The sequence below is a fragment of the Condylostylus longicornis genome, unplaced genomic scaffold (assembly GCF_029603195.1).
Source record: "Condylostylus longicornis isolate FDR11 unplaced genomic scaffold, ASM2960319v2 ptg000055l, whole genome shotgun sequence".
Taxonomy (NCBI): domain Eukaryota; kingdom Metazoa; phylum Arthropoda; class Insecta; order Diptera; family Dolichopodidae; genus Condylostylus; species Condylostylus longicornis.
This window is the reverse complement of record NW_026578024.1, coordinates 4139730-4167189: the sequence shown is the minus strand read 5'-3', so window position 1 is coordinate 4167189 and position 27460 is coordinate 4139730. Positions and strand designations below refer to the sequence as shown.

Sequence of the window (27460 nt, the reverse complement as noted above, 5' to 3'; positions counted from 1 at the left end):
CATTAAAATATAGTTTGGCACCTTAATTCGCCTTAAATTTTTCTTCAAATATCCGAAATCAGTCAAATTATCTGATTTTGTAACTGTGGACTGTGCAACTGTGGATTTTTATCAAACCTCTAAAATCTGTTCTGCAGTTGCATGAAGAAATTTCCATTAAGTTAAAATCTGGTGTAAGTAATTTTTAATTTGTGTTTGAATATGAATTTTTGATTAATACTTGAATTTATATGAGAGTTGACAATGGGGTGGTATGATGGTTGACATATATCAAGTTAATTATCATTCACAATGCCCTGCAGGGCATTCCTCTACATAATATATTTATTGAATTACTGACAAGCACCTAAACTGAAGTATTTATTGTACTGAAACTTTAACTTTTATGTATAATTTTATTCAAATTAAAGTATGGCAATAAAAGTATGGAATATACATAAGTATGCAGTTATCTACAAAGTAATGTGCAAAATTTTATACATGAGTGTACAAGAAATTTGAATAATTTAAAATATTTTATATCCCAAATCAAGGTTTTTTTTTTGATAAAATAATTCATATTAATCCTTAAATCTTCGAATATTTTGCACATGTAATACACATATATAATATGACGATCACTATATTCATCCACTGAACAATAAACCTACGTCAAAATTATTCTCAAGGTACGATTTCTTACCTTTTTGAAATATATATGAAAACGTTGTTTTACATTATACATAATCCATGACGAAACATCATCATTTAATTTTTTTTTGCTATTTTTAAAGTTACTTGTATACACATCAACACATAAGTAAGACCAAAACAATAAAGGCCAGGAGAAATGAAACAGTATAATAAAATAATAAAGAATAAGGTTGGGTCAAATCAATGGTTTGTAATTTAGCACTTTTCCCTTCAACAGGTGAAAATACTGTTTTTTAAAATAATTTAGCTATGCACTATATTATTAACATTACTTTAATTCATATTTAAATTAATTGCAAAAATTGCATACGTTTAGGATGAGCAATGTTGAGTACATTAAAATAAATCAAATTGAAATAAGAAAAGTACCGGAATCAGTGTTCAACATTGTCTAATCGAATTTAATAGCAACAAAAATTCCAAAAAAGTTGGTTCTTTGAGAGTTCGCCTCTTTGAAAGCAACGGTGGTTTTTAAATTTATAATATTTAAAATTTCATTTTCTGTTTGCCATTGTAAAACCAAATGTTTAAAAAGCATTCTTTGGTAGAAATTTAAAGCCGTGTTAAGTGAATATCGGTCTTTAATAATCTTAACATAGGTTTTTTGCTTTTTAAACTGACCAACTGAAGATTGACAAGTTGAACAAACCTAAGCAACCTGCTTCACCCACTGATATTTCTCACCAGATGAAAAGCCGAAACAACCTCGTTTGGAATGGAAAAACCGGCTTTTCTTCAACATTTAGTTTCCTGATGAAAAAGCTTCTACTCCTGCAGATCTTTTATTCGGTCCTTCCAACGAAATTTAAAATTTTTTATTATTCTGTGGCTTTTGCCTCTTTATTACAACATGCATATACATAATTCATTTACATAAGTATGTACATAAAAACTTTTTCAATGATTTTTACTTCACTGAAAAAGTGAAAAAATAAGAAATTTTTAAAAGCAAAATTTTATTGCCACAACTTTTTGTTTTCATTTTGCTTTCTTTTTCAATAAAATTTTAATTTATGAGATCTAAATTTGTCTCGACATTTTGTTTATTTAAGAACACCTACAAACAAACATGAGTACACACACAAACTATAATATTTTGCTATATCATTTCCTTTTAATACATATGTTTGTGTATGTGTATTTTATGCTACATACGTATATGATCATAAAAGAATAAATTTATAATCTCATATACATACATATGAACATTATTTTTCATAAATATTTATATCATAACGGATGTTTTATAATCCGTAATTAATTAACATTTCAGTGTTTATTAACAATGGAATAAAAAAATTTAAAATGGTTGAAAATATAAGCGCCTAAAAGTTACAATAATTTTGGTTTAAAAATATATGTAAAATTTTTGGTTAATAAAATGAAATTATTGTTCAAAATGTATGAAAACCTTAACCAAAAATTTTTATTTTATTTGAGTATGTAAATTATCTTTGAAAATTAAAAAACACTGACCAAATTACAGGAAACTGTTATAATCTTATGAATTAATTAAGTTTCACATAATGTGGTTAAACGTTTCATATGTGGCATAAGCCTTACAGGATATACAAATTTTTTTAAATCTCTTTTGCCTACTTTAATTGTTTTCTTGTTCCTATAAAGTTTTTATACCTTTTTAATAATGTTTGAAAAGAAAAGAATTGCGGAAGTCTCTGTTTTGACCATTTTATTTAATAGTAGAAAAATTTTACCTCCCATTAAGTGTACATCATAAGTTAAAGGGTTAAAAGTCAAATTCAAATTCTTTTGAAGCAATTATGCCTTCTGGCAAAATGTCCACATTTGTCTTATAACTAAGGACACTTACAAAAACATTATTATTTTTCCTAGCTTTGATTCAAGAACATTTTTAGTATTAGATCCTAACAAAATATTATTGGAACAAGTTTAATTCAATTTTCATTAATAGCAGAATGCTGAACTCTTAGTGAACAACTCTTGAGTTTCAAAAATTCAAATACTTTCATTTCGCAAAAAATGTTTTCAATTACAAATATGAATGAAATTTTTAATCAACCCTAAACAAAGGTGTGTACTTTTCATACCCCAAATAATATTGCATACCGTTAGGAGAAATCCTAAAATTTCGCTCTAAAAAGCATTCTACTATCATTAAAGTTGATTTATTAGATTGCTAATTGGTTGTAAGGCAAGTTTTTGAATAAGAAAACGATTATTGTGAATTTCTTATTATTTAAATATAAGAAGGACAAAAGCATATGTGGAGAAAGAGGTGAATGAATAAAATATTTAGGCAGAAGAAGAAAGCAGAAATGAATTTTTTTTTAAATATTACGAAATACTTTTCGGTACCTACTCGTATAAATTGCTGTAAATTGGAGCAGTATAAACCAAAAATATATTAGATAGATTAAAAGTATGTTGGAATCAAAACTTTTTAACTCCCAAAAAATGATAATATAATCGAAGCTTTTATGTTTCACAATGACGATGTAAACCAAATATCAAATGCCTCCAACACTTGTGTAGTACAAATTCAACATTTTTAGAAACAAATGCCCATTATAGTTCAAAGCGCATTATACATATGTATAGGTGCACATAAAAATATACTAATAAAAATAAAAATTTAAAAATAAAAAGCATACCTTAAATAAAATATTATACGATTTTTAAAGTGCTTTCAGAGAAAAAATTGAACCAAAAAAAAAAAATAATATTTATGATGATGGATGGCTATTAACCGGTTGTTTATTTGTTTGTAAATTTGTAACTTTACCGGGCTGTTAAAACAGGAAGCTTTTAAAAATTTTCATTTCTCATTTTCCATTACTTTGACTTCTCTCAAAAATTTAATTTTCTTTTCTCTTTTTCTCTCTCTCTCTGTCTGATTGAGTAAGAAATCATTTTATTTTTTTTATCATGTATATCTATATATGGATAGAACATTTCATATTATACAAATTTAGGGGCTTTTTCCATATTAATAGTACGAAAAATATGTGGTACTCATCATAATATTACTATACTATGTTTACTCTAATGTTTCCGAAGCACACTCAACATTAATAGTTAAATTATAAACATGTGCATAATACTCGTATATATACTATCAAAAATATATAATGATATGTTGAATTGTGAGCTAAGTTTATAACAAATGATTTTATAGGAATTCCTGTACTTAAATGAGAATAGTAAGTTTCAGTATGAGAATAGATTCATATTAATGCACGAAATTGTAATTTTTTCATGAGCTCTTTTAAAAAAGTCGTTTAACAATTTCATTTTATCATAGTCATATTGAAAAAAGTCTAGGAGTATTTCGTGTAAACCGTATACTTAAACATGGTCCTTATATTGCAATACTTAACGCTTTTCAAAATGTTTGCCGTAAAGAATTGCGTTTAAAGGGAGCTCTTAAAAAATGTTATCAAGGATTTTAAACAACAGAAACGATTCATTTATGAAAAAACAGTGAGAATAAGCTTGAGAAGAAGATTACCAGTCAATTACCCCAACAGCATGTGCCAATTACAGCGCAAGCATATAACATAAATTTTTAACATTTTAAGTTTCTTAAATTTATCATTAAATAAAATTCTCATTACCTTTATGAACTGCGGAATTTTTCACCTTACTTTTACATACTTTGCCTTTTTACATTTATTTCCATTTTTTTTTTATTTTACAGTGATGAATGAAATCACTTTTTAAAAGAGCTTTAACTGAGAACTAGTTGTAAAAAATGAAAGAGAAAATCGAAAATTATACACTTAATTATTTTTACTTCTGCCTTGGTTGCATTTACAACTACATTCTCATATCCCACTTTTCATTATTTACAAAAAAAAGTTTTCCTCGTGTTTTTACTTTTTATCTCTATATTGAAAAAGATTATGATGGAATTTGCTTAGAATTTATATATATATATATTACAATATATATATGATATCAAAAAATATCAATGTGTTGGTGAAAAATTAAATACAAATTATAATTTCTTTTTTAATTTCTCTTTTATATATACGAGTAGGTTATTTTATCGGTCTAGTTTTATACTCGTAATAGGCTCAAAATTTTCTCATTTTCTCTATAATACATAAAATTTTTTCTTCTATTCTACTCTTTTTTTTTTTTTTTGAAAAAAAATTTTCTCTCTCAACAAAATTTTGAGAGAAGAATTTTTTATACTTTTTTCTCCAAAATGAAATTTTTTCAAAGAGTTTGGATATTTTTTTTGTGTAGAAGTTTTTCCTATTTATTGTGTGATTTTGTGTTTGGAAATTTTTTCAAAATAGTAAAATAGACAGTTAGACTACTAAGAGTGATCATTAACGCCATTATACCGGGGGAATATCTTTTTTTTGCATTTTTATATAAAAATAAGTGTATATCGAATATAAAAAACAAAATTAATTTTGGAATTAAGGAAAAAATTTTGGAATAAATATTTTTTTGGAATTTTTCGAAATAAATTTTGAAATTGAATTTTTATAAAAATTTTCTCTGAAATTTTCAGAATAAATTTTTAATTAATATGTATATCTAATTGTAATTTGTAAATAAAAATTAGTTTATAATTCAATTGCTTTCATTTTCTCTTCGAATTTTACTTCCGAAACAAAGTGCTGTGCTAAATTTTAAGAAAAATTTATGGAAAAAACAAAAATTATTTTCATTGTTTTTTATATTGTCTTTTCTTCCAATATATTTTAACACTGTCGTAATTGTAATAGCAAAATATTGTAAAAGAAAAGCAAAAAATTTTCCATTAAAACAAAATAATTTTTATACTTGAACGTATAGTAGTATAGCCATATACGTAAATTAAAAGAAAACAAGAAAAAAAAGAAATAAATAAATTAAAAAACAAAACAAAATAAATTTTATAAATGGTGGGCTTTTTTAAAAAATAAAATAACAAAAACGAAAAAAAAAATAATAAAGAAAATGAAAATTAATTTCGTATTGTGATTTTGTAGAGTAGAGCAACAAAAATTTTCACATATAATATTTTATATACATACATACAAACAATTATGTACGATTTACCGATATGGTAATGTCTCGTAATAAATAGATTAATATTATGTTTACATACAAACACACACAAACATTAATTTTATATCGCGTATAAAATACAGACGCAATTCTAAATATAAGAAAAGTAACAGTAAATTATAGTTACCTATAAAGTAACTGTTGATTATGTATTATTACCATTACATTATTTTTATCACATAATTTTTGTAATGAATTTTATAATAAACCTGTAAAAAGCTTTTTGTGATACAAACAAACAATAAAAATATTTTAAAAATGTGTTTTTCATTTTTAAGTGAGTAGTTGTGTTTACCTATGGATTATTGAGTATAGAGTTTCGGGAAAAAATATGCTCATACATTAAGATTCTTATATACAAAAAAAAAAAAAACTTAATAATTACAGATGTATCACATACACATACAAATTTAGAAAAAATAAAGAACTCTGACTTACATTTTTATTTTATTTTATTTATGAATACATTGATAATAATGAAAAAGAAAGAAAATAAAAGGACGAAGAGCAACAGTCTTAAGTAAAAAAATTTATGTACACATTTTTGTTTTTGTTTTTATAATAATAATGTTAAATATATGTAATATTTATGTAGAGCTGTGCATACTGAGTGTGTAGTGTACATAAAAATACAATATTAAATTTTTTTTGTTGTTATTCTTTTTATTTTTTGTACTTTTATTGTTTATGAATAAAAATACTTAAGAGTAACATTTTTATGTTTAGTTTTTTGTTTACATTAAATGGTTACGTTTGACAAAAAAAATTAGTTAAAAAATAGCGGATGCCAACAAAAACAAAATAAAAAAAAATAAATAATAAATGGAAATGCTTTTAGAGTAAAAAAAAATTTTTAAATTAAAAGGAAAATTTTGTAATATTTCAAAAAACAAGAAAAAAAAATATTAAAAAAAAATTTTACTTCAACACAAAAATGCATTTTTCATAAAAAAAAAAAAATTTTTTTTTAAATTTTTTTTATTAATTTTCTTCTGTATTATCAAAGTAAATTTAATAAAAAAAAATAAATAAAAATAAAATGAAAAAATTCTAGACATTTTCTTTTATTATTAGAAGAAAAAATTTTAAATTTTTCATTTTCAAAATTAAAATCAATGTTTGGCACTATTCCATATTGTTAATACCTACTTAAATAAAATAAATATATAAAGAGCAACTAAATACAAAAATATAAAAATAAAAGCAAAAAAAAAAATAAATAAATAAACTAAAAATATAATATTAAAATTTATTTTCATCTTCAATTTAAATAGTGGGTGTACACAACTAAAAACTTTGCAGTAAAATCATTATTATATTTTTTTTTTCCATTTATGTTTGTTTGTTTTTTCAACATTTTCAACCAAAAGAATTTATTTTTCCATTTAAATGAAAATTTTATTAAAATTTTTCACACTAACTAATAATATATGTATACACATATATAAATGGGTGCATGTTTGCAAATGCATAATATCAAATAAATAGCTGACATAATACTAAAATGCAAATTATTGCTATAAGGAAGGAAATTAAGGCAAAATGTTAAAATAAATATTTAAATCTTATTTAATATCCAGTCTTATAAAATATTTTCATAAGTACAACCTGTAACATTTTATATAAAAATAAAAATAAATAGAATTATAAATATATTACGATATTTAATTAAAATTATAATTAATTAATTTAAGAATTAAGAAAAAAAAAACAAAATAAAATTCAGTTTTTTTAAAAACATTACTGTAAATTTAAAAAAAAAATTATAATTCAAATTACTGTCGCATAATCTAACATTCAACTTTTTTTTTTGGTTTTTAATAATTTTCATCTGATTACAATTACTGTCATCAAGATTCAAAATAAGAAAAAAAAAAATAAAACGAAAAAATATTTGTTAAAAAATTAAAATTAAATTAATTATCCTTTTGTTTTTGTTTTTATTTTTTGTTAAATTAAATATCCGACCAATATGCATAGAGTATTAAGTTATCAAACAGCCATGAGGGCTAGCGGTTCCAGAGATATACGTGAATATGTTACAAAACGGACATGCGTTAGCCTTATATTAAGTATTGCGTTTTTCACATTAATAGCAGGTAAGCATGTATTCAAAATTTTTAAAATTGATTTTAGTAATAAAAATTATATATAAATAATTATGTGGTGATATTTACTAAGTTTATGTTTTGAAAACTGCAGGGCTTTAAAATCTCTGAATTTGATTTGCATATATGAAAATTTTCAAAACTGTGGAGTTTGCAATTTTATTGGCTATTATGGACTAAACCTATATAATCATGTCGTACGTCGACCATATTTTGTTGAATTTTTTTAAGATCTTTTAAAGTGTACTGATCTTTTCATTTGCAATACTACTGTTTCGCGATAAATTAAAAGAGACATCTATTGGAAGCAGGAATCATATTCAGTTTCGGTTCAAATCAGAACTCTTTTTGGATTTTTTTTTAAATTAAGAAAAAGATATGTTATATTTTTTCACAAATTAAAAAAGTCTTTGATACTGGTTGTTCGTCGCATGGTACTGGTAGTTCGTCATGAAGTCGAATTTCATGGACTTTCAAATGAGTGGCTCTATTTGCCGTGTAAGGAATTATCCCTTATATTATTTTTTGTTCGTTTTGAACTCATACTGCTGCCAGATTATAGTATTGAATCTCAGGGTCATTGTACTAGTTAATCCCGATGAGGTTCAATAGATTAGTTAACCTTTTACGCCCAATACTTTAATTAATTAAAAGATTTATTGAAACATTCCCAATTGCCAGTTAATTTACTAGGATCAATATGTTTAATATTGAATTTAAAATCTGATCCCAAAAAACCTTTCAAAAGTGAATAATACGAAAAATTTTCAAGAATCTGACTGAATTTCTATATGCAATATTTATAAGCAAAAAAAGATCTTAATCGAAATATTGCATATATGGTTTTAGTTGCATGCTAAAATAAAAAAAAATCTAATCAAGATTTTGATTGACTTTTTCTTTATCAACTCTTTTCGTTATAATAATTATAACAAAACTGTGGGGCACAAACGAATTTCTACAACTGTTTGCAAAATAACTATGTAGATTCACTCCTAACTAAACTATTAATATTATTCATTTCAATAATTTTAAAATCAGTTCATCGGTCTATACTTTTAAAACATAAAACTATTATTAATATTCAAAAAGGGCAGTGTATATTTTAAAACTTCGCCCACTAAAAAATATTATAAAATTAAGAAAAACTTTTACGATGTAGGAGTTCTTCTTGATATACATTTGTTATTGAAATTCAAATAAAACAAAATGGAAAAAAAAAATTCCTTTATTATGAAAATTTAATAGGTTAAATAGAAAAGAAATAAAAACGAAAAGACAAAAAATTCTGGTTTCAACTTGACGAAATTTCGACAAAATTACTAATAGCTATAGTTTTGTCTAAAAATTTTCTAAACGCTGTGTAATTAATTCTTATAACATAAGAGAGAAAAGGAGAGAAATACAAAACTTATTTGATTGCAATTTTAGTTTGATTAATACATACAACATGTTTAATTGGATTTTATTTTACTACAACCTGTTTGATTAATGCCATCAAATAGTGACAACGATATGTTTGTTAAATTTAATTGCTTATCAAATTTCATTTAAAATTGCAGTACATTAAATTTAATTCATTGTTTATAATTGCTTTAATGCCCATTAAATTAAAATAGTTGGAAATTAAATAATTTTTTATTTATCAATCACATTTAAATCAAGAAAATATTTTTCAATCATTTTCAAATCATTTATTTATTGCAATTAAGTTTAATAATAATGACATTGTCAATAGTGGCTTCAAATGTCGTATAGTGTTAAAAAATTGTCAAAATTAAATATTTTCATTTTCGATTAAATTGTCCCTTGTCCTTATGTAAACAACAAAACTATTATAAATAATTCCAAAAATATAACATGGAATTTTACTAAAATTATGAACATACACACATACATAATATAAATAATATTTCGTATTTTGTGTGTAGGTAAAATACATTATTTACTGAAAGTGCTAAATTATAGCTGTTCATTTTTATTAATAATTTCCTTTATCCTAGTTATTTTTTTATTATACCATTCATGTAAAAAAAAAAACAAAAAATTAAGTACATATGCTTGTTCATAAATTTTTTCTATATATACACAAAATTATAACACACACAACACACACACAGAAATAGCTTCACATACTTAAATTTTCATTTTATTTATTTAATCAATTCAATTAGTCAAAAGTGTATTGTTTTTTGTTAGGATATTTACTTGTTAAGTATAATAAAAAAAAAATATTGAATTCCTTACCATGTTTGAAAAAAAAAATAAAGAAAAAGAATAGGATAATGAGGTCAACATAAGGTCTTCTATATAAGCTTTCTATTTAGGTGAATAGTAGGTATTTGTTGTAAGAAATATTTTTATTTTCAACTCTGTTGGATATTATGGAAACATTAAATAATAATAAATTTATGAATTACCATACAAAATTGAGTAAAAACTAATAAGTTGATAAAAAATAGGAAAATAAAAAAAAATAATTTTTTTATTACTTTTAATTTTTTTTTGTTTTGAAGGATTTTGTTGAACATGCGGTGGGGTTAAACTGTTCATAGTCGTTTATAAGCAATTTGTAACAGAGTGATTGTACGTTCATAATGAAAATAATATGATTAATGATTTCAGTTTCATTCTAATTAATAACATTTCTAAGAACATTTCTGATTAATGAAGTAAAATTAAAAGAAAGGAAAAAACAATACAAACTATGATTGCTAATAAAAGTAAAACGAAAAAAAACAAGCCAAAAACTGAACATAATAAAGTGTTTAAACTTTAATTATTAATTATTACATTAGTTATGAGATTTCTAAAACAAAATTATTATTAAAAAACAAAAGTTATACAAAATACTCATACAGTAAAATCAGGTTTGGTTAAAATAAGTTCAAGGACGAAATTTTCATTTTATTCACCCTATATACATTTGTATTTAAAAATAAATCCCCTATGTATAAATTGACCAAATTTATTAGCTAAAATTGAATATCTACATGGCCTACACGTATTATAATTAAAGAGTTAAAAATAAATTCATGCTAGAACACCGAAAAATTTAATAATTTTTCGTTTTCTATAAATACCTTCTATATACAGTGGCTTATAAAACACTCATTGTCTTTTATTAAGACAATGAGAATTGTAAAAGGTGGTATGGTAACTTTATCGTACATTCCTAGTACTGCCAGGAAAATAGTCTTAATAGTGCGTAGAACATTTTTGTTATTTTTATATTAATGACACTGTAGTTATATTTAATATGTAGGAATTATATTATTAGCCTTTACATGAGTGGGGTTCTATTTATTGCATTAATTTTTATCTAATTGCAATTTATTGGAATTTTCCATATAGTTTGAATTAAAATATTGAATTACCTAATTGGATTTTTTTCAATTCTGTTATAACATAAATTTTTATATGACAACACAACAATATTTACAAAAAATCAGAGGAATGTTTTAGATCAAATTGTTATTTTTTAAATTTTACAAATAATTCTCCAATATTCACGACCAATTAATGATGTCTTTAAAGCTATTCTAAAAGGAACTTAATGGTAACAGTAAATGCATTTGTTCAGCAAGTGCAATTATTAATATTATTTACCGCTTAAACAGTGGAACTATAAAATTCGGTTAACAATTCTTTAAATTTTCAGTTTCATCCTTAAAGTATGCAATAAAAATTTTTTTTTTTTTTCCAAATCAAAATATAGGAATTAAATTTTATTGAAAAAAAAAATCATTTTTTAATGCACACATTCAATTTTTTCCAATATTTTTTGCATTTTTTCCAATCAATTCAATTTAAACAGCAAAAACATTTTCTTCGAATAAAGAATTTTCAAAATACAAATCTGACAAGTGATCAAATAGGTTATCGTTTTCATTACTCATTATGATAATTTTAGTGCAATAACTTTCAACTTATTGTTTACATGAACGAAAATAAAACACAAAAACGAAAAAGAAAAACAAAAAATTTATAACATAAAAAATAAAAATTAAATGTTTTTCTGTTTAATTTAAAATTATTAAATAAACATTTTGAAAATATTTTCCAAGCAATTGATTTTCATAAAAGTAAATATTATGTTTTTTTTTTTCAAAAAAAAAAAATTAAAAAGAAAACAGAAATATTTTTTCCATCTTATACCATTACTCATAAAAATTAACGGAAGAGTAAAGACTTTCCGTTTTCATGGCCAATTTGCAATTTTACTTTCGAAAGAAAAGAAAATTTGAAATTTTTGTTTTCTTTTTTTTGTTTTCAAAAAATGTTTACAATATAATAGAATTTATAATAATTTATTATTTTATACATCTTCTTTTAATAAAATTATTTATTAAAAAAATGCAAAAACAAAAACAAATTTTAAAATTTACCACAACAATGTGTGGTTTTTCTTACGAACTATCACGTGCTATAAAAAAATTTTACTCTAAATATGCTACAAAGTAAACAAAAATAGGAGTTTTCTCTCTAATATTGGTAATTCAATGCTTCTCTCTCTTTACTTTTAAAAATATGAATAATAATGAGAATTAAATTTGTTCTATTTGTTTGTTTTCAAATGATTTTCTCGCGATAATTACCAGAAAGAGGCAATTCCAAAAATTAAATGCTTTGATTATTGGATTGAAAAATTTTACAAAATTTTGTAACCCTATACCACAAATAAATTTCGCGTTACGCAATGGTCCTGCGTTACATTAATTTTATTTCAAATATTTAAACATAATTCATAGTCATGGAATTCGTCTTTGTATGTAATATTAATAAACAGCATAATATTTTAATACATACTGTTTTTATTTAATAAAGTCTGGCAATATTTAAAGTTCTGGTAGTGGCATTTTTCGCGAATAATAGTACCAATAACTTATAATAGAAATTAGTACGCTCTTGTTCACATCAAAATATTTCGTAATTAATGAAATGATTAACAATATAAGTAACCACTATGGAATTTGTATGAAATAAATCTTGTGTCTACTTACAGTTTATCGTAAAATATATAAGTAATTCCCTTTTTCATACTAATTCAACAATCACATAATATACTTATTGTAAAAACCAATATTGTTTAAATATCAACTTTTGTTTGCTTGTTATCAAGACAACTTAATCCCAATCCGTCAAAATTAAACCAAAAACATACCAAAAGAAAAGAAAAAATAACAACCAAATAAAACTTAATTACATGTTATTCTTCACTTTTATTTTTCGTATACATTACCCCTATAATTACCATAAATAACAGTATAAGTGCCACATATATTTGCTACATTATAGTTATATTTTATATATTCTAATTAGACATAGGTATTATGACCCTGAAAAATAAAAAATCTCGTCCCAAAACAAAATCTAAATGAATTCCCTTTCCCATTTATTTATGGTTGTAATATTAAAAATTAAATTATTAAACGAACAAAAAACGGAGAACATATTCCTTTCATATAGTGAGTTATAAAACAAAAAAAAAAGAGTCCTTTTTAATAAATTCCAAAAATAAAAACATAATTGTGTTTTTGTCGTAGATTTAGTTAAAATCACTGTAGGCAAAGACAAACATATACATAATATGTACCTACATACATTATTGCTCATTCACAAAGATTGTTTATTTTGTTTTCTTCATTAGAAGAGCACACAAGAATAAACACACTTGAAGCAACAAAAAAAAAAAAACAGAAAAGACAAAATTATAAAACAAAGTTTTTCGCTAATCTAATTAAATAAGTCCCAGTCCCAAAATGAAGCCAACAAAACCAGAATACTAAAAATAAAAATCCGTACATTAAAATTAAAAAATAAAAACCTTATTTACGTACCTTACATTTTTTCCGAAATTTTTATAGAAAACATGCGCATATTATGATGGTAAAAGGCTCATTTAAAGTTAAAGGAATTTTCATTTTTTTTTTATTATTTTTTGTTATTCTTCATTTTTAAATCCTTTTTATTCTATTCTACTTTTACATGGTTTTTTGTTTTTTTGTGTTGTAAGTAATGAAAATAACCAAAATTATATGATTATATTGCTTTGTATGAATGTATAATTATAGGCCAACATAATTAGGCTAACATTTGGTTATTAACTAGAAATTTTGAAATGAAAATGAAAAATGATGAGTGGTTTTTCTTTTGTTGAAATACATATATTGGAATGAAGATGACGTTGAAAATAATGTGATAAATTTTTTATTAAAATTTAATGTAATTCTATCTCTTCAGTTTTTCAAATGTAAAACTTTTACAATAAATATTCGTTCAAGTAACGAGTACAAACTTAAAGCCGTAATGATTTAAAGTAGAATTTTAATAAGTTCACAAAGATTTGGTGGTCATATTGAAATTGCAACTTGTTTACATGAGAATTATGCGTATGTAGTAATTTTCAATTTGTTTTCCATGAAAAATCTGTAATTCAAAGAGTTTAAAAAGTAATTCAGAGAAAAAAATTAGACTTAGACTAAATTTGTAATATCCGACTATCCCAAATTAATTTTAATGGTAAAAAGTTTGGAGCATTTTAGAAAACTGAAAAGTTGTAGAATAAATTTTTCACAAAACACTGATATAGTACAGGCCACAATAATCGGCTTCTAATAAATTTTCAAAAAAAATCGTTGAATTATAGAGATTTTCGAGAACTTTTCGAAGCAATATCGCAGGATCTTATTTTGTAAATTTTTTCAAGGCGTATTATAAAGGTACCCTTATCCATTCCAGTTGGCCGATATTACATATTTCAAATGCCGATGTACCTACAGTAAAAATAGGCATATGCAACTAATTTCATTGCTAATACTCTCATCGAGCGGTTCAACAACAGAGACCAAACAGAGGACACACAAATTATTTTAGACGACGCAATTTTTGAGATGGTCTCAAAAGATCAATCAATATTCGATTTAAAATTAATTTCATATTTTAAAATTCTATAGTGAAAACCACAAAAGGTAATTTCCGAAAATGTAATAGTGAAAATAACATAAGAAAAATAGCGTCCATAGCTTTCACTAATTTTGTTTAATATTTCACTTTAAAATCATAAGTTTAAATGTATTCTTAATAATTTATTAAGTATAACTATTAGTTTTACTTCTCTTGAGCACTGTGTGCACTGACACACTTAAAATAATGAACCTTGACAATAATTTTTCAAAGTTAGTATACTTTTAATAGTTCGAATCAACTTAAAACTTTATGATCCTTACAAATTTGAGTTGCTTTTCTTTCTTATGATCCATTTATAAAACTATGAAGCGAAAATAAACTTCATTATGTACAGAGTCTGTAAAACAAAGGCTAATGACTACAATCACAGCTAATTCTTAAAAAAAAAACAAGAAAATGAACCCAAGCATATTAAAAAATCTTTTAAAGTATTAGAAATTTAAAAACAATGTACTTTTCATTGGTCTAGTAAACATTAAACTCATAAATTTCAGATTCTTTTCGTAACAAAAACAAAAATTCTTCAAGGTTTTACCACATTTTACTCATTCAAAATAATGAATAATTAAGGAAAAAAACTGATTTTTCCATAAGTTAATCCTTACTATTTAACCATGTTATACAGGTGTTTTGCTTTCCTCATTAAACCTACAACTTTTTAAAATTTTAAATATTCTGTATTCTTTCGAATTTTCATTTAAATTCAGTACACTTTTTAGTTAATTTTCAAAGAAGAAATGAATAAAAAGTAATTTTATTCCATTTGGTTTCCAAGAAAAAATAGATTAAATTGTCAGTCAAAGGACATCCGTAACAGTATTAATTACAGACAATAAGTAACATTGTTGTGTTGTTTTCCCGATTCGTATCCCGATGAGTCAATAATTTAAATTTTAACATTTCAAGACTAAGATCGAGCGCCACGCCATTTTAAACCAAATGAATTTTCATTTTTAAAAAAATGGGTTTACTAAGGAATACTATTGGACCGATAAGCTATTATAACCAACCAGTATTTATTTTGTGTGTTCCTTTTGATGTAAATTTCCAAAACGAAATTTTGAATTACATAAAACCATAATAGAATTTGTATTTTTCTAAGTCGGAAGTATAAAATTGTTGACAGTGTCCTTTATTTAGCAATTTAAATTCGTAATATGCCGAATAAAACTGAGCACAACCTTAGATTTCTCACCACAAAATATAAACAGAACTATTATACAAGAAATTATATTGAATTATAGAATAAAGTGTTGGGTTGAATTATTTCCATTACCAATCGGGAAAATTAAAAGCGTATAATGACAAGACTATTTTGTTTGCTTCGGATTCTTTTATTGCTATCACTGTGTATTGAACGGCATTACAAGTTTATTACTAAAATATACAATTCCATTAAAAAGAAAACGAAAATTAGGGTGTGTTGTCGGCTATCTTTAATTAAGTTTAATATTACCATTCCCAATAATTACAATTCGTTAAGGATGATAGAACAATGACAATAATATATTTTATACAAAAAGGATATTGATTTTCATTTCTATATAATTGTTATGTACATATATTGTATTATTGCTGTTATTTTTATGCATAAACACATATAGCTTCAGATATATATGGATGTAAGGGTACTAGAAATAATTAGAAACCAATTTGTTTAGAATGATAAGTACTTGAAATTTGTTTGATTTTCTTTTAAGGGTATGATCCCTCCCTAAACGACAATTGGATACTCGTATAAATAGGTTAAATTATAAAGTAAACGCAAATTATAAAAACGCAAATTGAAATTTACTTTCAATTGATTCATTAATTGAAATCGCACTTTATATCGCAAATTGAGGATTTTTAAAGCTTCTATTTAGCGTAAGTGATTGCCATACAAAGACATTGCTTAACTATAAAACTTCTAAAACTATACGACTACAAATAAGAAAACAAAGAGAATCAATTGTTCGTGAAGTCAAAAGCCTAGAGTTTCAATCGCTCGATAATTTTTTTTATGTAAATCACATTTGAACCTATAACAAAGGAAGAACAGAAATGTTAAATTGAAATTTATCTTGTAAACTTGTACGTTATAGTAAAAAATTCAATTTTAATTTTTGTACTTTAATAAGGAAATATAAGAATCAAATAGACATTGTCTGTTAGGTAAACATTCATAAGAGCGGTCTCTATAATGGCTGTTGTGACGAGGAGGAGGAGAATACGGTATGACTTGGCTTCTATGATTGTGTCTGTATATCTGCTAGTGTATTCGAGACAGAGATAATATCATTGATCACTCTTCTTTCAACAGGCTATATGTATAGCAAAGAGCTTAAAGTTTTTGAAAAATTCAGGCTGATTCGAATGAGAAAGAGAAGTCCGATGATATCACAACGAGCCTAATTGACCTAAGTATATCCTTCGGGTTACCGCGTCAACTTAAGCTGACCCAACCTATTTTAACTTACTTATTTATAAAGCACGTTATAAAATACTAAATTAAATACTTTTACCAAAATTTAATAATTCTATGAACATAAGGGCAGTCTTGCTTGAAAACCACATTTTGATAATTTTGCCATCATATGACGTTTCACAAGTTCACGAGAAGCAATGATTGCTAAAACTATATCCAAGCTCAATAATAAAATTTGCAATTTGAGAATTTTATAATTTGGGAAGTCATAAATTTTTTCAATTCCTACATGAGCCTCATCTCGTTCTTAAAATAATTTGGTAAATAAAAAAATAAAGTTATTTGCACCAATTGTCACACCTTTATCTTTAATTAATTTTCAATTTGTTTACTTTTCAGGCACAGTACCAAATGAAAAAAAATAATTAAAATAATTTAATAACCAAACTAGCAGTAAATTCACCTTTTTATTAACTTTCATTATTATTAAAGTAAACATTGTTTTACCTGTAAACAAATAATAAAATTGCATTTTAACTTTGTATTTACACTCAAATTTTCGTCGTCATGTTTTTCATTATGGAAATTCGTATACCATGAATAATAAAATGGCAAACAATTTGCAAACAAATAAATCCTTTCCATAAAATGCTTTTAAAAATCTCACAGGCCTCTGTTAAAATTTTTTTGGTTTCTCCTTTTTTTTTTTATAATAAAAAACAATAATGACACAATTGCATGCATACACACATTTTTACGACCTACGTATAGGTTAGGTGAAAGTAAAGCACATTTGGGTAAAACGTAAACAAAAATTTCAATATAATTTTATATTATATGAATAATTTAATTATTTTCATTATATTGTTGTTGTTTCAAAGAATTATTATGGAATGTTGAGAAAAACAAAAGGGACGCACTTATTTTTAAATACGTTATTATTTTTATTTTTTATTTTTTTAATAGAGAACGGAAGAGCATGTAAAATAAGGAAATATAAATATATAGTTCAAGCAGGTTACTTTCAGGTACTCTGATACGTGAGTATAATTTAAGAACCAATAGCCAGTAATTTGTTGTTGGAATAAACTTTGCATAGTGATTATTATGTTCAAGCGATCAAAGGAATTCTTACATCCAAGTATGTTTACTAATGATTCCGTTATTCTCTATTTTATTATACCAAAAGTCCAACCTATAACCGTCTTACAAACTCGTCCTCAAACGAATTACAATTATACTTTTAAGATTTCTAAACGTACATTTAGTTCTGGTTGTACATTTAGAAATAAAGAAATACTTTGACGTCTAAAATAAATTTAGACAAAAACAGGTGATAACAAACTTACGCACACATTTTAGGTCGGATGTGGCAATAGAGAATTATTAATTAATGCAACAACAGTACTAATTTGAGTTGCTCTTCAAACTATGTTAATTTCAAGATATCTGGTGTGAGCTCAAATTTACCGAACATTATGCAAAATTCCGTGTAGCCCTAAAAACTACGTGCAAAATTTTTATTATAAAAACTTTTATGCATACATCCCAATCAGATATGCACTTAAAAAATTTAAAACTTGTGTAATACGTCTCAGATAAAAATCTCAATTAACTAAAACGTCATATTAAAAATGCGTCATTTTCAATGTAAACGTAATAACAAGAACGCAATAGCCTTCGGAAATTAATTCGGAAATTGTACAAATAATAAGAAAGAGTTAGTTTTTTTCTCTTATATTTATTTTATTTTTTAGTTTACCTTTACATATTAAAAATATACTTTGTATATACAGTACATAAAACGTATTTGAACTTATCGTTATTCACGTACATTTTTGTCCTAAAGGTCTATATGTATGTAATAATATTGTGAAAACACGCAACGAATATCATGCACGGCAACAGGAAATTTTTAGTATTAAATGAGTATATGGATGTGTTCGGAAAGGTTTTTTGTAAAAAACAAAGGTGCCTGGTTATAATCTTGAACAATCTTTATATTATACATAAATGTATAACAGGACCTCATAGTGCCCCACCTTAAAAATTTTTTAAAGTGTTTTTATTTCTGCTTCTCCTTTCTTTTGTATCTTTTCTACCTTTTGTAGTTTTCCTTTTTTTCTCCATACAAAATCATTTTATTGCTTTACTTTATTGTGAATACCTTTATAGATTCTCTGATCGTAATAAATTAATATCGTTTAATATTAACAAGGATACAAGTTTATAAATAAGGAAATTCAATTTTCATCGATAAACATTTTTTCTACGACATTTGTTCTCTTAAATTTTTGCGTTTTATACGTGTATGTTGGTTTCGTTGGAATATAATTTTAGTACGTTATCTCAAACTACTCAATCATTTGCTCTTATACTAAAAAGGACAATTTAGGTGACATTAATATTGTAAACAAATCTCTGGCAGTCCTGAAATTTCAATGTAAATTCTAATTCTGAATTTTAGGCATTTATTTTGATTTAATTCAGTTTAAACACTGAAAATCTTCAAGAATCTTGATTGTAACACCTTTGCCGTGTAATATGTAACCTTATCATAAATATTTTTTTGTATTTCTATGTATAAATTCGAGTTTCCCTGTAAAAAGTTTTCAATTCGAATTTTTCATTAACTATTAAATGATTCAATGGTGAAAGATTCTCCAAAAGCTTTTTATACATACATACATGTGAAAAATCAATATTGAAAAAACAACAGAGGAAATTAATTTAATGGACAATTAATGCAACACATAATTAGAGAAAATATAACGGACGCGAAAATAAATTTAATTAGTGTCAATGTTAAATTATTTTTTTATAACTTTTCCTCTTTTTATATGTTTTCCTTATATTTCCCACCACAATTTCCATTCAATACTTAAATTGATTTTTAGTTTACAACCTTTACAATTTTTAATTAAATAAAGAATTAAATATTTCAAATTTTACAAATGAAACTCACGTTCTAATGAGATAAAAGGTTTTTATTCTGGTGACGTGATTTAGGTTGACACTCAGTTTTTAAAACCAATTCAATTATCTCAGATTTTAAACATGAAATATTGAATATTTGTATATCATTGGTTGTTTTTACATATTGTGCTTAACATTTGTTGTATATGAATAGCTACGCAAATATGATTTCAGAGCAAAAACTCTAAAGTAAAAGGTTCTTGAAGGTTATATAATTTCTGTGTGGAAATAAACTTATTTTCTATATTTTGTGTGGAAAAATTGGAGGTGGAGGCAAAAATTTCTACAAAGAAACCGGAGTAACAATGATGACCTTTTTCAATTATCAATAAGTTTTACGATAATTAAAAAATTTTATATCTCTTGTCTCAATCCTGATACTGCCATTTGCTTCGATTAAATCACTTCTTCTTGATCTAAAAACAGAGGTGTGATTTTTCTGTGGCCAGAATATTCACTTAATAAGAGTCCTCCTTCAGAGCCTATTATGTATAAGCATGATTTTTTCTATAGAATTTTGAAGATTCTTGGAACATTAATTTTCTCTTACTAAAATGTTGCTTAAATATTTTTTTTAACATTTCTATTAATCCTTTTGTTAAAATCATCAATTTGTTGAAAAAATTGAGATTTTAATCTTTAATAAGAAATTTACAATTCGTTTTTGAAGTCCCTAAATTTAAACCGAAGACAAATAAGTTGAAAACTTGTCCAACATCTCCGAATGAAATTTATCAACCCCAAAACCCTTACATTTCGCAGTATGATAAATTCTAATTACGCGTCAAAATGCCAAAACAAGAAGTTTATCTTAAATTGAAATTGATAAGAAATTTTCATATTCTTTGAAAATTAAAATTTCACGTATGATTTCAATTTCTTTTTTCCCAAAAATCTTCAATTTAATAACAATTTACCTTAAAAAAAAATGTTAAAAATTTTATTAAAAAATTCTTTGAAAATTTTTAAAAACACTTTTCTTCAGAATTCAATATAATTTTCATTGAAAATTTAATCCTCTCGTGCATAAAAAAAGTACCTGTATGTTAATTGACATGTAAAATTAATTTTTAAGTTAATTCATACTTGAATAATAATTCAAACATGCAAAAATAATACTCACACACGTGTATACTTTATATACCATAAACTCTTTTTAATATTAATAAATGCAAATAATTAGTCTCTTAAGTAATTAATAATAAACTGTTATCAACTTACCACTAAACATTACAAAAATATTACAATAGGATTAAGTAATTCAAAACTGTACATATTAAAAGCCTTTTATTAACTGACGTAAGCAGAAAATACTAGAGGAAGGTTAAGTTACAGTTCCCATTCTAATTTTCTATAACAAAAAAATTCATCAATTTTGGATGAGTTATTCTAATTTAGCCTTAAGTTTCAATTAAATTTTCCGCAGATTTCATAACCATAAAATTAATTTAAATTCATCAAGAAACTAACCATTCCCTTAAAGATGACTTAACCAACCCTTAATTTCCAAAATTTTTGTTGGAATATTAAATACCAAGCATCACATCTTCCATTTAGTAATGCGGTCTTTAAATGCAATTCAACTCAGATATGAATTGCTAAATTCGGCACATAATGTTAAAAATATTAAAACTAGATCATGGACCTGGTTTAACAATAAATAAATTTTCAAAAGGAGTGTGAAATTTTAAAGTTGAATTTGTCAAATATTTGAACAAAAATGTAGAAAGCCTATTCCTAAATAGTAGTTATTAATAAATTCTTTATATCTTTTTAGAGCATTTGAGATTGCAAAATTATTTTGCATTTAGGTTACTTACTCAATGTTTCGCTTTCGTAGTTCGATTGATTTTCTAATTCAAGATTGACTTTTTCACAAAATCGGCGAGTTTTGGTAAAAATTATTAAACAACAGTGACAAGTTCTTAAAGAAGCATGCCGGAATTAATAAAAATATTTTGAAATTGGCTACTTTATAATAATATAGATATGCACGATTTATGCAAAATAATTTTTATATTATAATATATACATAGAATTAATTATATACAATAATATGCATACATGTGCACATGCACACCTATAATAATTTAATACACGGAATGCAAAAATTACTTTTACAGCTCTTAACGTAAATGATAACAATATAATTTTCAAGTACATATACTTTGTTCAAGGACATTTTTCTTCCTTTATTTCACTACAAATACATTCCGCATATTGTGATATACCATATGCATATTATTGCATTGTGCGTATACAAGTCCATTATAGTATGTTTGTATATAAATGTATGAAATGTATATAAAATGATTTTTCTTTCTTCTTTTATTATTATTCAGAAAAATTCTTTAAAAAATTAAATCGCATAAAAAATCCTTTATATACTAAGAATGTATAATGAATGAATTAATAAAAAAAAAATATATATATATGCAAGATAATTGTGTGCGTGTGTGCATATTATAAAAATTAATCCTTTATAATGTACCGTTCCTGTTGCATATTACAGTTTTATTATGTTTTGGTATAAATGTAATACCAAATGTAAAATATGCAATTATAAATATAAGAATAAATTCTGATATTATGGAAAAAATGAGGGTATGCCATTATTGTTATAATGAAGCACACACCCAATGCTATACGTATCTACGTACATATATACCAATTATAAAAGCGAAAAATAATGTAGGTAAAGGAAAATATAATAAAAACTTTTGCAATTATTTTTCTTTTTTGCTTTTACATATTCTGCGTAAATATTTGTTATACATTCGCATAATTCATGTATTATAGGAATCTATTTGCTCTGAGGCAATGATAAGATATTACAGAAGAATGTTGTTATTACAGAATGTAAAAAATTGTGCGTGAATATTTCATGTTAGAGAAATTTAACATTCACACGAACGATTTGGAACATACTCGTAAAATTTGATTTACTTTTTAGAAGTAACGATATTTAGTGTTCTTTGTAAAAATTCTGAAATCATAATTTTAAATTAATAAATAAAGCCATAACAGGCTAGTTACCAACCTACTCAAAATTTAATGTCAAGCGAAACTGAAGCATTGATCATTTATATGAGAAGGAATGAAGAGGAAAAACAAGTATCTGCATCGTGTCACTACTACAGTAGAATTTAATGTAAACAAATCAGGAACTTTAAAGAGATATAGACAGTAGTCTGTATTGTTCCATAAATTAAACTATTTTATTCATGTATTGTCATCAGTAATGACCTTTTTGTCCAACTTATTCCTTGTATACACTCATATTTTATCATAATTAATTTTTTAGAGAAAAGTTCAACGGAATTATTAAATTTTTTGCGATTTGACTGTACATGCGTGCGAATTAAAATAATATCAAAAGTGCGATGACTTCTTTTAATTAATCATGAAAAAATCTTATGCAAGTAAGGTAATTCAAAGTCAAGTGCACGCAACCCTACTTTTTCTTTATGAAAAGAATTGAATTTCCATTTCGCATTTTTTCCATTTACATTTTGATTCTTTTTTTAAATTTTTTTTTTATTTTGTTACTTATTTATTGTTTTTTTTTTGTGCGGAAAAGAAGAAAATAAATCTCTAGTGTGCATCTATTGCCCCCGATTGCAAAGTTTTTATTTTATTTTTTTTTTTCAAAGTGCTTTCCCTCTCATAAAACTTTTCCCAGATAACATTCACATTCAGATAGCAAATTATTCATCTTTTAGAAATTTTTCAACAATAAATGAATGGATAAAGTCTGTTTGTTAGTCGTTAATTTTTTTTTTTTGAAAAATAGCACTTTCATTTATGACGCTTATTAAATTTCTAAAATGGTTCATGATCAAAGGAAAAACGCTCTTTGATCTTCTGGTGCACCAAAATACCCGTGTAAATGAAAGTTAACATCAAAGTATTCCGATTTAAACGATCTCATTTTTCAAAAGAATAATGACCCAAAAGCCCCTTTGCTTGCTGAAATTTCCATTCCAATTCGTTTCTTAATATCTCACGGATTGTTCCTGACCCAAACGGTTGAGCTTTCCAAGACAGTCCCACACATGCAGGAGGAAATCTGGCAAGGATCCAGAGCCCATATGGCAGTCTGACTGTCGGACATTATTTCTATATCGCAACCATCGTAACCCAGAGCATAGCTTACTATAGCGTGTATTTCCGCCTGATGCTTAACTACATCCTCATGGGCTCGAGGTATTTGGTCCTTTTCCGAAATCCTCCAGCACCGGTATTGGAAGACATTCTCGACCACTTAATGGTGTGGTATACCGACGGGTCCTGCTCTTTTTGTCGCCCAGTTTTGAGGTGAAACTTTCTATTAACTGTAAACAGAGATTTTGAAAAACTAAGATTTTAAAAAATTTTGTTTTAAAGTCAAGTTGATCAGTAAATAATTAAATCTTTTTTTAGTAAAATACGGTATAGTGAGCTTTTAATTCTAGACCTACAAAAACCAACAATGTTTTACTACCTTCGTTCACGATCCTATTATTATTTTCAATGTAGTATTTTCTTTGGTTCAAACCAACGTTTCTCATAAAATGGTTATAATATTGCCTTCAATAAGTTTCGCACCTTAACTTGAACGATTTGCTAACGCATAAATTAGCCGATTCCATTTACAACCTTAGGCAATTCTTTTCTTAGGTAAAATAAATTCATTAAATATTTTATTGAATTTTTTCTGATTTTCTTTTCAAAGAAAGCGAAAACGATAACAAGAAACAAGAATACTAGTTGACTCTTCCTTTTTCTTTTACAAAATATTTTCCACATAAGGGAAAAAGATAAAAGTAGTGTTTCTAGGTTTTTTATTTTCTTTCTCACTACATTTTTTTCTCTTCATATTTGAAAGAACAAAAAACACTTAAACAATTTCTTTCGATATTTGACGTTCTGACATCCATTTTATTGAAAGTTAAGATTCTGTTATGGAATTCCCTTTATCACATTTTCTCATTTTTTTTTCATGAAAAATTACGAGGAAAGAGGAAATTTTTTCTATAAATAATTATTTGTAAAGAATTCAATGTGTAAAAGGAATTATTAAAAAGGATACTTTTTGTTTTTTAATTTTCTGAATAAAAAAAATGTAGCGAAACAGGAAAATAATAATTTAAATTATAAAAATGTACAAATGTACTTATATTTTACTTTTATATAAAAATCATTGACATTGGAAAATGTTGTTATAAATATTTTAACTCACTGCTATCACTGAGTATTTTTACGCTGAGAATGTTGAAATGCAATTTTTAATTAAAAAAAAAATATTTTTTTTAGTTCATATAGTTTCAATTGAATTCATATTAATCCCCATTTAAAAAAATCGTGTACCGAAAGAGTTCAATTTTTTAATTGAAATTTAATAAAAGGAAAGTTATAAATAATAATAAAAATGTTATTTGTAATACAAGAACTGCCCCCCTCCCTTCCGGATTTTTGTTAAAATTTTTTAATCCTTATACAAATGAATTCATGAAATATTAATTGAAAAACAAGTAATTTTATGTAGTATTTAAAATGGAGGTGAATAGGTGTAATATTGAAAATTTTAACTGTTCAATAAATTGTTCTAGTTATAAAATCAATTCTACTGTTAAGACAGTTACTGCACGCATGAATAACTTAAGAGCACTATCGAAATTCTTTCGAATTTATTCATCTAATGTTGCTATGCATTAATGCATTCGCAGTACGTTACAATACAAAAATAATTGAAAAGAAAGAATAATATTTAAATTTTAAGGCTTTTTAATTGAAATTTTTTAATAAACTTCTAATTTTAGCGATACTTAGCGTTCAAATTATGGTGGTTTGGCAGCAGTATTCTTACTACTATACTTTACACTTAATTTAAGATCCCGTTCGTTTTATTCTTACTTCAACTCTTTCTTAATTATTTTTAACATATTTCAAATTGAAGTGAATATAAAGAATTAATTTCAAGAATTAACTGAACTTGATTGTTTGTTCATAATCTTCAAGAAATTAATATTTTCCCGGTGAAATTCTTATTAAAATTACAAAAAAGAAAAAGGATTCTTTCATTTTGTTTTTGAAAACTTTTACAGGAAGAGAATGAAAACAGAACAAAATAAGAAATTCTCTTAAAAACCAGGCATCTCTTTTATTGTTTTGTTCTATTTTAGCGAATCCTTTGATTAAAGATTCATTTGCTTTAATATGAATACACACAGCTGTATAATTTTAATTAAATCATTAACAAAAGAATAAATTTCTAAATCGAATTCATTTTATTTCTTATTAATATCATAAACACAAAGGTTGCAAATTAAAAATTAATAAAACTGGGATATTTTTAGAATTTTACGTTTAAATCAAAAATTAAATGAACTCACTTTGTCTCGATTCGTTCGAGTGCCACTCATAGAATTTTATTATTAAAAATTCGTAAAATAAATTTATTCTGTTTATTGTGTACCACAACCAACAACAGAGTCAAAGCAAATTAATAAATAAAATTTATTTTATACGAGTATAGTGAATTATTTTTTTAAATTAATTTCGTTCTGACATCCATTTTGTATCGACCTACAGCGATATAAAACTGAATTAAAACTATGCGATATAAAAATAATTTCATTTTAACATTTATTTCATTTTAATAAACTTTGATTTTTTGATTTTGAATTAAATAATTTTAAAGCTATCAAATATTAAATTTATAATATAATTTAAATAACAAACGGGAATAGGTAGAGGTGACGGGTAGGAGTTGTATGGCATCCGCCCATCATATCTTAACTATTTTATCTAAAATTATGGTCATTTTGCCATGTTTGTTTTTGCAAAATTTCAATACAGTAGCTTTAACAATTATTGTAAACTTTTACAACTTCACAACGATTGCTACCAAAATTTCGTAATATTTGTTGAGACACTCATATTTGTCCTGATGCGCTACTACTTGAAACTATTTGATTTAAATCATTCAAATTTATGCTTATTTTTTAATTGTAGGTGTATGAAAACCTTCATATTTTAATTACTTAATTTGTAAGGTTAAAGTGTTTAGTATAGGAAAAATAATAATAATTTGTTAAAATAATTTTCTTTCGTGACTTTGACTACCATATTATTGCATTAAATTTTGTCATGATAAAATCTATTTGTCGGTATTGCATGTTGTGCAAAAAATACAAAAAAAAAGGAAAATTCTAAAAATATAAAAATCAAAACTGTTTGAATAACATGTTGAATAAATAAAATATTTTGCTTACAA

General features: G+C 24.7%; 1 protein-coding gene across 1 annotated transcript in view; it reads left to right on the top strand.

Annotated features, from left to right (window-relative positions):
- Window positions 1-7586: 7586 nt before the first annotated feature.
- Window positions 7587-27460, top strand: part of LOC129611756 (uncharacterized) — a 28236-nt gene continuing 8362 nt past the window's right edge. The window contains exon 1 of the mRNA XM_055525061.1: window positions 7587-7841. Within this exon, the coding sequence (XP_055381036.1) occupies window positions 7715-7841 (127 nt within the window). The 5' untranslated portion in view covers window positions 7587-7714. The remainder of the gene's footprint in view (window positions 7842-27460) is intronic.